This window comes from Bufo bufo, chromosome 11, assembly GCF_905171765.1.
Source record: "Bufo bufo chromosome 11, aBufBuf1.1, whole genome shotgun sequence".
NCBI classification, from domain to species: domain Eukaryota; kingdom Metazoa; phylum Chordata; class Amphibia; order Anura; family Bufonidae; genus Bufo; species Bufo bufo.
The window spans coordinates 30,170,606-30,183,108 of NC_053399.1; the positions used below are offsets into that span (position 1 = coordinate 30,170,606).

Genomic DNA, 12,503 nt, shown 5'->3' on the forward strand with positions numbered 1-12,503 from the left:
TTTTGTCTGAGTCCAGTAGAGTTTCATTTAGACACCATTGCCACTCTCTAGCGTGTAGGTTAGTAAGAGAAAGTGTGGTAGTTACTGGGGCATGGTCAGAGACCGTTATTGGGCCTATGTGCGGATTATGTAGTATGCCTATGTGTGCTTCCGAAATCAAGATGAAGTCTATTCTTTAATAGGAATGATGTACTGCCGAGTAATACGTGTAGTCCTTGTCGTTAGCGTTTAGGGTTCTCCAGGAGTCAATTAGATTGTTGTCCCGCAGGGTTTTTTTGTATGTTACCTAGTGTTTTTTGTGATTTTGATGAGGTGCCTGTGGAGGTATCCAGGGCCGGGTGAAACGCTATGTTTAGATCACCACCTATAATTTTGATCTCTTCGGAGAAATCAAATTTAGAGAGAGTGGATTTTATCAATTTGTGTTGGTCGGGAATTTGGGGCTAATGATAAACTTGCTAATGATACCATGACTTGTCCTATCTTCCCTTTAACAAAGAGAAATCTCCCCTCTGGGTCTTGTTGGGTTAATATATGAGTGAAGGGGATGTGCTTATTGATGACAATGCTGACACCCCTAGAGGCTTTCTGATACGTACAGTGAAACCATTGAGTGTAGTGAATTTGGAGTAGCCTAGGCAACTTATCCCTCTTGAAGTGAGTCTCCTGTAAGAAACAAATGTCACACTTATCTTTCTTGAGAAGGGTGTGTACTTGCGATCTTTTTTGGGGGGTGTTTAGACCCCGGACGTTGAAGGTGGTCGTTCTTACAGAGGCCATGAGAGGATCAAGGTCACGATTGCGTTCTCATCATGGGGGAATATCCATAGCCACTTAAAAACAAAACATATGTGAAAACATGAACTAAAAAAACCTGTGTAGGTACTACATATCGGAAACCTGTCAGACATAGCAACTCAAAACAGCAGGTTGGAATGAGTGAGAGGTCTCCGCACGGAACTATCCTCAGGGTAAAAGAGGAAAAGGGATGAGGGGGGGGTGGAGTGGGTATGTAAGTATCCTAACCCGGTCCCTCACACCCGAGCCTATGTTAATACACTTAAGCAATACTGAATGTTATATAAGCCAGTCAATTAATCAGTAGTAGGTTAGGGAAAAGCTTGGACAAACTGAGTGAGATCTAAATTAAGAAAGACAAAATAGAAAGAAGACAGGAGGTTCAATGATTCGAGGGAGGTACATGACAGCGTGTGGGAAGCGCCAACATAAGAGTGTATTAGTTACTATAGAGTGGCGGAGCCGGCGCATATTCAATCGTAGGTAACCAAGTGGAGATTTAGCTGACAGAGAAAAGAGAGAAAGAGGGAGAGGAAAAAGACACTATGCTAAATGTTCATAGAACATGATGTATCAGTGGGTGGATGAAGTCCACATTTAAATAAGTTGAACCCATCTTAGTGGTACCGCTGGTGTTCTTCTGGATTTCTTCATCTGGTGGAGAGAGTCCTCTGATGGTCTTGATCTGGATACTCTATCCCGGGTTATCCAACTACTAAACAGATTACTAAAGTAAGAGTCAGGTAAGGCACTGTGGTGGGATAGAGGCTTTAAACACAGTTGAGTCATAACAGGCACGGCAAGGAACACCGCAAAAAGTAAATGTGGTGATGTTCACAATCTCGCGTGTTGAAACTTAAACGCTGTATGTGGCAAACAGGGCCAACCTTTACAGAAAATTAGAGTCTAGCGGAACAGGCGAACCGGTTAAAATGTGGTTCAAATAAGGTATGCAACTGGTAGACTGTATCCCTTTCAGGTAAGTCGTCCCTTACTGTTTAGGGCTGTGCACTGGGTAGTAACCCATGTCGTGGACGCTGGGAGTTTTGGAAATGAGGAGGTGGTGTTCTTCACCGGCATCCAAGACTCAAGCTGCAACGGCTGTAACTCTAGTATTTCCCAAGCCAATGGGAGGTCACGTGGTGTGCAGATCGCACAACGGCGGCCCTCAACCGTGAAGGTAATACCAAACGGGAAATGCCACCTGTATAATATTTTCCGTTGCCTTAGGTGGTCTGTGAGGGGCCTGAGTATGCAGCGTTTCAGTAAGGTAGAGAGGGCCACATCTTGAAAGATTATAACAGTTGTGCCATCATACCTTAGATCCTTGTGAGCGCAGGAGGCCTTCAAGATGTCTGCCATGTCTTTGTATCTTAAAAGGCCGCAGATCACATCTCTCGGCGGCTCTTCTGGTTTTGGCGTGGGTCGGAGAGCCCGATGGATCCTTATTATAGATTGTGCTCTATTCGTACCCAAGAGGTCGTGCATAAGCTCAGCATTACCGACTCCAGGTCCTCGTGAAGTATGGATTCCGGTAAGCCTTTTATTATGATGTTTCTGCGTCATCTCCTATTCTCTTGATCTTCAATCATGGAGAACGCCATGTTGAGAGAGGAGATCTGATCTTTTATGGTGTGGACAATAGCAGTGTTGTGGGCCACCACTTGATCTTGGTTTGTTTCTAATTTCTCTAAGCGGTGTCCCATGTCTCTCATGTCCTGCCGGAGCTCTTTGATTTCTTGTACTAACAGGGCCAAAGCTTGTGATAGCGTGGCTTTGAAGAAAGCTTTTGTAAGTGTGCTACAGTCCCGTTCCTGTTCTTCCTCTACCGCTGCGGACGCACCGTCATCTTCATCTGAGTCTCAATCGTATACCAGCAGCACCATCTTTTCACAGCGTGCTGGAGAGACAGTCTGCGTCTTTTTCAAGAATCTTTCCATCTCTGCTTGGTTCTTTTTCGGTCTGGGTGTTCTTTGGAAAGATCCCTCCCGACTTTGCCCATCTTTAGCTAATTTTCTGGCTTTTAGCTGCTAGAAGCTCAGGTTGAAGAGGAGAGAGCTCGCTCTTAGCCCTCCGTCCTGATAATCGGTTAGGCTCCGCCCCCAGGTAGAAGAATTGCTTTGATGAGGTTTTTCCTGCCCATCCAAGAAAGGAAAGGCAATGACCACGAATCCAATGTCGTCTGAAATGTGTTGAGGATGGGGGCATAATTAAGTGTGTATAAATCCTTCCATGTTGAGCTTAATGTAAGTAGGTGATATGAGTTGTTGGCCATTGAAAGGGGTAGTTTGATTGTAAAAACTCTTGCTCCTTAGCGCTAATGTTCATTCCCAGAGCCTCTGATTTGGAAGCATTTATTTTAAAGTTGGCTATTTGCCCATATTTCTCAAATATGGATTGAAGGGCAGGGAAGGCTTTTATAGGATTGGTTATTATTATCAGAATGTCGTCTGCATATGCCGCTACATTATGGGAGTTTTTCCCACTTGTGAAACCTTCTATGTCTGGGTGTTCTCTTATGTTTTGTAACAGGGGCTCTATTGAGAGTACAAATAAAATTGAGGAAAGAGGGCAGCCTTGCCTCATTCCGTTACTGATCTGAAATGAGGACGTTAAGGAATTGTTGATGTGAAGTCTGGCTGTTGGAGATTCATACATGGCAAAAATTGCCTCTATGAAGGGGAGGGGGATCTCAAAGTGATTTAATACTTGCGGCATCCGTTCCTAATAGAGCCAAATACAGTTTCTTCTGGGAGGCTATTTGCAACAAGGATAGTATTCTCATTGTGTTGTCCTTTCCTTCTCTGCCCGCCACAAACCCTACCTTATCACTGGAAATTAGCTTTGGCACCAAAGGACACAATCTGCCGGGAAATCGGCCTGTAACTGCCACAGTTTGTAGGGTCTTTCCGTTCTTTTTGAATCAGCGTGATATAAGCTTCTAACGATTGTTTTGGGATAGGGGTGACTGAAAGGTAGGCGTTAAACGTTTCCGTCAGTCTGGGGAGGAGGGCCGAGGAGAAAGTTTTGTAATATGATCAAGGGAAACGGTCCGGGCCTGGGGCTTTACCTTTTCGGACACTTCGACAGGGTGGACCTGATCTCATCTAAAGAGAATGGTTTTAGTAAGTCAGCATGGGAGGTTAGCGAGAGAGTGGGGAGAGACAGTTTTGATAGGAAGTCTGTAGTAGCCGACTTAGTTTTCTCTTGCGCCTGTGTGTTTGTGTCTGACGGCTTTATCTGATAGAGGAAAGTATAGAACTTTAAAAATTCTTGCTCTATCTCGGCTGGGCTGGACACCAAGGAACCTTCTTGTGTCCATATTTCAGATATATGTGTACGAGGCTTTCGTCTCTTAATTAAGGACATCATCAGTTTTGAGGCTTTATACCCATGGGCGTAAAAAGAGTGCTTCACGGACATGAACACTTTAGCAAGATTTTTATTTATAATGTCCCGTAACTGCTGCTTTCGAGTCTCTTTGTTTTTGCAAATATGTACCTAATGAAATGAGCTCACCCCTTATCGTTGCCTTATGTGCCTCCCATACCATGGGGGTAGAGACTTCAGTGTTCGAGTTATGTTGGAAAAAGCACTCAATGGATTCCAGAATTTTAGTGTGCATATCTGGTATAGATAGTAGAGTTTTATTGAGTCGCCATGGGGATTTAGAAGTTCTGTGTTCTGATAACTCTAGAACTAATTCAACTGGGAAGTGATCTGAGTGAACACTGGATCTGATGTTAACTGATTGTATTTTTTTAGTGATATCTGGTGAAGGAAAAGGTAGTTGATTCTATGATATGAGTTGTGTGGGATGGAATGGAGAGTGAAGTCTTTGTCGGATGAATGCACAAAAAGCCAAGTGTCTGCAAGGGATAGGAGTTGTATTGATTTCTTTATGTACCTTTGTATTAGAGGGAGGATTTACTTGTTTTAAAGCTTAGGTTGTTAGCTTTAAGACAATACCAAGATCGTGGCTATAGCTCGACTATAGCCTAAGGAAAAGTTCTAGAATAGGCTCCCCCTCTGCAGCCACACAGCCAGAACACCAGGGGCGGACTGGCAACTTAAAATGGCTCTGGAGAGAGAAAAGAAAAACTAAAAGTTGCCCCCATGGTGTAGGGGGGTCCAAATTGACAGAAGGCAGGGCCAACACAAGTTGGCAGGGCCAGCAATATTATTTTGTGGCACAAAATACCACCCCAGCAGAGCCAAATACCTCAGTGCAACACAATAAACTGCCTCAGCAGCATCGAAAACCATAGTGCAGCACAAAATAATGCCCCAGCAGCACAAATGAAATACTGAGAAGCTGCCCCTTTGTGGTGGCCAGTGCCAGCTGCCACATTCTGTCCTCCTACTAAATTGCCTCAGGACTGCAATACAGTTGAATTCAGGAAACAGGAGGGCACCTGTGGTTGCCGGCCAGGTACATAATTACTTGACGCCCCCAGCATTAATTAACTCTGGGAGCAATATAACTTGAGACCAATAGTAATTCATTCCAAAGCCTCAAAAATATCAACTCAAAATAAGAAAACATATTGTAAAAGGGGTAAGGGGTATTCTCATCTGAGACAATGGGGGCATATTGCTAGGTTCCACCTCTGGGACCCGCACCTACACTGAGAACTGAGCGGGGAAGGTGCTGGCCGGAGGACCCCAGGTTTCCGCGGATCCGGCCACTACTAAGTACTCTCCCCATAGTAGTGAATGGGAGCGCACCGCTAGTGCGGTGGCATTGTATATTGAATGTAGTTGCAAGTTACGATGTCACAGGAAACACCGTTATATGTTGATAACATACAATTATGATGTAACCTGAGACTATTGTAACTTGAGGGACCACTTCATATATATAGCAGATAAAAACTAGTGATAAGTGAAGTGAGCTTCAGATGCTACATCCGAAGTAGCTTCATTGAAAACAGTATGGGGAGGAGCGATTGCTTAATTTAATTATTTTATGTGCTTATATAGCGCTGCTATATTCATCGCTTTACAGGCATTAGCATCAAGCTGTCCCCAATGGGGCTCATAATATACAAACTGGATTCCAAAAAAGTTGGGACACTATACAAATCGTGAATAAAAACTGAATGCAATGATGTGGAGGTGCCAACTTCTAATATTTTATTCAGAATAGAACATAAATCACGGAACAAAAGTTTAAACTGAGAAAATGTACCATTTTAAGGGAAAAATATGTTGAATCAGAATTTCATGGTGTCAACAAATCCCCAAAAAGTTGGGACAAGGCCATTTTCACCACTGTGTGGCATCTCCCCTTCTTCTTACAACACTCAACAGACGTCTGGGGACCGAGGAGACCAGTTTCTCAAGTTTAGAAATAGGAATGCTCTCCCATTCTTGTCTAATACAGGCCTCTAACTGTTCAATCGTCTTGGGCCTTCTTTGTTGCACCTTCCTCTTTATGATGCGCCAAATGTTCTCTATAGGTGAAAGATCTGGACTGCAGACTGGCCATTTCAGTACCCGGATCCTTCTCCTACGCAGCCATGATGTTGTGATTGATGCAGAATGTGGTCTGGCATTTTCTTGTTGAAAAATGCAGGGTCTTCCCTGAAAGAGATGACGTCTGGATGGGAGCATATGTTGTTCTAGAACCTGAATATATTTTTCGGCATTGATGGTGCCTTTCCAGACATGCAAGCTGCCCATGCCACACGCACTCATGCAACCCCATACCATCAAAGATGCAGGCTTCTGAACTGAGCGTTGATAACAACTTGGGTTGTCCTTGTCCTCTTTGGTCCGGATGACATGGCGTCCCAGATTTCCAAAAAGAACTTCGAATCGTGACTCGTCTGACCACAGAACAGTCTTCCATTTTGCCACACTCCATTTTAAATGATCCCTGGCCCAGTGAAAACGCCTGAGCTTGTGGATCTTGCTTAGATATGGCTTCTTCTTTGCACTGTAGAGTTTCAGCTGGCAACGGTGGATGGCACGGTGGATTGTGTTCACTGACAATGGTTTCTGGAAGTATTCCTGAGCCCATTCTGTGATTTCCTTTACAGTAGCATTCCTGTTTGTGGTGCAGTGTTGTTTAAGGGCCCGGAGATCACGGGCATCCAGTATGGTTTTACGGCCTTGACCCTTACGCACAGAGATTCTTCCAGATTCTCAGAATCTTCGGATGATGTTATGCACAGTTGATGATGATAGATGCAAAGTCTTTGCAATTTTTCGCTGGGTAACACCTTTCTGATATTGCTCCACTATCTTTCTGCGCAACATTGTGGGAATTGGTGATCCTCTACCCATCTTGGCTTCTGAGAGACACTGCCACTCTGAGAAGCTCTTTTTATACCCAATCATGTTGCCAATTGACCTAATTAGTGTTAATTGGTCTTCCAGCTCTTCGTTATGCTCAAATTTACTTTTTCCAGCCTCTTATTGCTACTTGTCCCAACTTTTTGGGGATTTGTTGACACCGTGAAAATTGGAATCAACGTATTTTTCCTTTAAAATTATACATTTACTCGGATTAAACGTTTGATCTGTCATCTACGTTCTATTACAAATAAAATATTGACATTTGCCATCTCCACATCATTGCATTCAGTTTTTATTCACAATTTGTTTAGTGTCCCAACATTTTTGGAATCCGGTTTGTAAATTCCCTATCAGTATGTCTTTGGAGTGTGGGAGCTAATGCGATCGCTGATCCCCATACTGACTCGTTTGCCAGAAGCAGATTGTGATTAGACAGCACGATCTGCAGGAGGCAAACGATTTTTAAGCATGCTCAATAAACGAGTGTTTGCTCTTTCTTCAGGTAATCAGCGACAGTATTACACAGCCAAATAATCGCTAACCAATGTTCCTATTAACAATCGTTAGTGATGATCTGGCTGACCATCAGCCAGTGTAAAACAGCCCTTAGGGTAGGTTCACAGCTGTGGCAACAAACTTTGGTAGTCTGTTCCTGCACAGAAACAGACTACCAAAGTTTACTGTACTGGAAACTGCCACGTACCTTTGACTATAATGGGGTTTGATGGATATCTGGTAGCTTTCTGGCATTAATGCCAGCTTTCGGCTGAACAAGTACCGATGCATTTATACTGGAAGGCTGCCAGATCCCCATGGATCCCATTATACTTAATGGGGATCCAGCGGTATTTGGCAGTATCTGGTTATGCAAGATATGTTAAACTCCAGTAGTCTGTTCCTCTGCTGGAATAGAGTACTGGAGTTTGTTGCCACAGATGTGAACCTACCTTTATAATTGGAATCCAACAAAATCCCCTAGTGGGGGCTTCAAGCAGACGGTTTCATAATACATTGTATGAGAGAATAAGCAGACATAAAGCATTGTATTTATGCCAGTTGTCTGGTGTACATGGAGAAATATGGTGTTCATAACGTCTGTCATATTTCTGAAGCACATGTTCCACTTTTTCCAACATAGAATTCAGGTAAAGTGGGTGCCGTTGAGCCTGACTTTTTTTTTAATTAAAATCCCTATACCCTATAAAGGAATTAGGTATAGATGCTAATATTCCATTCTTCAGTTTTATCGTGGTATTTTTGTTTTTTTACAGGCTATGATGCTAAAATTATGCATGAAAAACAACAAATTCTGGCCTTAAAAAAGGATATAAGCTTAAGTGATGAAATTATTTTGGATTTACAAAAATATAATAGAAACAGTGATAGCCTTGTCACGTAAGTATACACAAATATTTTTTAACTTAGTCTGCATTGTATATATGGTAGATCAGCAGTTTGTGCTCCCGAGCTGCACTTCCTACTGTAAAGGGCTCCATACTAATAAGAAAAAAGTCAGCTGAACCTGTCGATTTCGGTGGGATCAAGCGAAAATCTTATGAGCATTGGGACCTCTTAACTCATCTGTCAGGGGAAGAAGGATTGAGGACATGTTAAATTTCAAAACCTGATTCTCAGGAGAGAGAAATTTCAGCCAGCAGCTTACTCCACTTTTTCAACTGAAAACACTTTGCATATGTATTGGGAAGATGAAAGTAATAGCGGTTGGCCAAGCTCATTAAGATAGTGGGTTTTCTAAAGTACACCATACCTTTTATTCTATCAGTACCATCCATTTAACTTATCAGAATGTTTTCTGAATATTGAAGAAAACCAGAGTACCCAAAGAAATTCTACGGACAAATAGAAGGAATGTATCACACCCTGCACTCCAGAATTCCGGCTTCAAAAAGTCACAAAATAGGGCTTTGCAATTATTTTGGGCTTACTTGCGCAAAAATTTTGCAACTTTTTTACAGTTTTACACCTGTCACTCCAGTTTTGCAAAGTAGGCGGGAAAGTGAGCTTGGTTAGCTATCTCAATTAATTTCATTTCAGATTTATCACTGCAACGTTTTTAAAAAAATATAGAAAAACTGAATTAGTTTTAAAGATGCACCAAATTTAACAATTTTAATAAATTTGCTCCAAAACATGTCAACGCATGCAAGTGACTTCAAACATTACCTTCATGATAATTTCTTTCTTTGTGTCTTATTGTCTCAGGTGCATATCAATGTCTGCAGCGTTAGAAAGAGAAGAAGAATTACTTCAAATCCAGTTGGAAAATGCAATAAATACATCTGAAAGTGATAAGTATGAAGCTTAAATATATTAGCGTAGGTTCACACCACAGTCGTGGGTTATATATGGGTGGACAATAGTATGATCCACCGCAGATGTATACAGCTGTATGCCTAACTAGTTGCATATGTCTGCCATTGACTCCCATAAAAAAAAATATCTATACAAACTACTCACAAAAAGTTAGGTATATTTGGCTTTCGGGTGAAATTTATGGAAAACATAAAAAGTTCACCCTCCAGTGAAATTATATCATAAAAGTAGGGCATTTAAGTAGAAGCATGCAATGGTGATTTTCTCCTATTAAACAATTGATTGAAACAAAAGCCAACACCAGTGGTTGGTATAACCCCACAAAAAATGTCACTGTCTCAAAAACTTGTCATGTGGCCTTGAGCATCAATGACAGCTTGATAACGACATTTAATGCTGTTCACAAGTCGCCTTATTGTCTGCTGAGGCATAGCATCCCAGTCTTCTTGAATGGCGGCCCTCAGGTCATTGAGGTTCTGGGGTACAGAGTTACAAACCACTACACGGCAACTCAGCTGATCCCATAGGTTTTCATTGGGATTCAGGTCTGGAGAAAGTGCAGGCCGCTTCATTTGCGGTACCCCAGTCTCCAGCAGCCGTTTCCTAACCAGTCTCCAGCAGCCATTTCCTAATGATGCAACCTCGATGAGCTGGTGCATTGTCATCCATGAAGAAATTAGGCCTGTGTTATTCATGCAGAGGCACAATGACTGGATTAATGATATTATCCAAGTATGGGCTTGTCACTGTACCATTCACAAAGTGTAGGGGAGTTCTATTAACTAGACACACCTGCCCACACTGTAACACCACTACCACCAAAGGCTCGTATGGTGACAACAGTGGCTTATGGTTGGCGGCCATCATTTCTTGCTTAGAGTGAATCGACTTTCATCAGTGAAGAACACTGAAGCCCACTGGTCCCTCATCCAGCGTAGATGCTCCCTGGCCCATGCAAGACAATGACGCCTGTGGTCAGGTCCCCCTGCAGGTCATCTAGCATGCAGACCACGTTGATGTAAATAGTTTCGAATGGTCTGACTTGACCTTTCACCTCCCTTAAATGTGCTTGGAGTTGTGTGGTATTCATCATCAGGTTCTATAGGGCATTGTTCACAGTGAAGCAGTCAGTAGTGTGGGGTGTGGCCAAGACCTCCACTTCTTTGCCTATCTGTGACTCTTCCAGTATCGCTGTATCTCTGTTGCAACCTGCTGATTATACTGTGACACTCTAAGCTCAGTGGCCACTTCCGTCTGAGAACATCCTGCTTGAAGCCTTGCAATGGCGAAGTACTGTTGATCAATTGTTAGGTGTCATTTTGGTCTCATGATGTCAAAATGTGAACAGCATGATGAGGAGGACTGTTTAAATACCAGTTCTAATTGAACCAGGAAATTTATTGGGTGATTCATGGATCAAACACCTGTTGTGAATTTTGCTGTTAAGCTCCTTGTTAGGAGAACAGCAAGTTGTGCAAAAAGTACTGAAACAGTTGGACATGTGCATTCAAAAGTTTAGAGAAGGTCACATTAAGGGCTCATGCACACGAATGTATTTTCTTTCCGTGTCCGTTCAGTTTTATTTGCAGACCGTATAAGGAACCATAAAACAGTTTTGTATGTCCATATTTCCATTTTTGTATGTCCATATTTCCATTCCGCAAAAAAATGTAACATGTCCTATTATTGTCTGCATTACGGACAAGTATAGTACAGTTCTATTAGAGGCCAGCTGTTCCGTTCCACACGGACGTCATCCATATTTTTTGCGGATCCGTTTTTTGTGGACCGCAAAATACATACAGTCATGTGCATGAGGCCTAAAGGGGTTCTCCGGGAATTACAAAAATGAAAATACTTAAATATTACTTTAATATAAATATATTCTCAAATACATTTCATTATTTATAATGGATCGTTTTGTCTGGGGAGCAATCATCGTGGGGAAACAAAATAGCCGCTGTGCCATTAGTTCACACAAAACCTGTCCTGATCACACATGAGGACATGTTACTTTACAAGACTGAGGTAAAGATCTGCCTCATCCTCCTCTCCTACTTGTCAGGGATTATGATCCTGAATACAGATGATAAGAACTTTAGCTAAACCTCTGGGGAACTTAGTTCATGAGGAGACATGAAGTACAGAGAGGACAGACAGGACAGACTGAGGTAATGTGTTGCTGTGGTAATGTAGACTTCATACAAGTGCGGCTGCTCATTATCCACACCTCACCCTCCTCTCATGACTCCTCATCATCTCCATTCCCACAGAGATTCACCTGTATTCAGGATCATGATTCCTGACAAGCAGAGCAGAGAGGAGGATGAGGCAGCACTATGGCTCATTGTGGTGAAGTAACTTGTCCTCCTGTGTAATTAGGACAGGTTTTGTGTGTACGGCGGCCATTTTATTTTTTCTAATGATTGCTCCCTAGACAAAACAAGCCATTTTAAGTAACAAAAGGTATTTGTGAATATATTTATATAATAATATTTAAGTATTTTCATTTTCTTAAATCCTGAAGAACCCCTTTAAGTTCACCTACTTTTTGTGAGTAGTGTATATATAATTTTTTTCTCATACTGTTGTATTGAAAGTCCCAACATATAGCAGCAAAACATGTGCTCAAAGGACATTCTTTTGGCATACATTTGAGTAAGTAAAGTCTATTTGCATGTCAGTTGTATACAAGATATACAGTATATATATAATAAACATAATCCACAAATCTGGTCGGAACAAAGCTAACGAACATTGTTTCACATTCAAACAGCTTCAAACAAATGCTTATACTGGGGAAGATTTACTACTGAAAATGCACCAAAATTTGGTACATACCTTGCAGCACATTTATTAACTGACTTAGGCATTTTCTTCATGTATCCCAACAAGGGGCTGGAGGGGGCATGGCTGAAATATGACTGTTTGCCAAAAATTTGACCCATTCTTTTGGAAAAAATTTAATGTTTTTTTTTCAGGGATTTAATATTGATGACCTATCCTCAGGATAGGTCATCCTTACCTGATTGGTGGTGCTTACCTCCTCACAGCTTACCAAGCACAGC

The 12,503-nt window shown here is 42.0% G+C and overlaps 1 protein-coding gene across 1 annotated transcript in view; it reads left to right on the plus strand.

Moving 5' to 3' along the window:
* The window catches only part of C11H14orf39 (chromosome 11 C14orf39 homolog), a 56,783-nt gene that overhangs the window by 17,469 nt on the left and 26,811 nt on the right, over positions 1-12,503 (plus strand). Inside the window, exons 3-4 of the mRNA XM_040410979.1 lie at positions 8,373-8,496; positions 9,325-9,414. Coding sequence (XP_040266913.1) covers positions 8,373-8,496; positions 9,325-9,414 — 214 coding nt within the window. The remainder of the gene's footprint in view (positions 1-8,372; positions 8,497-9,324; positions 9,415-12,503) is intronic.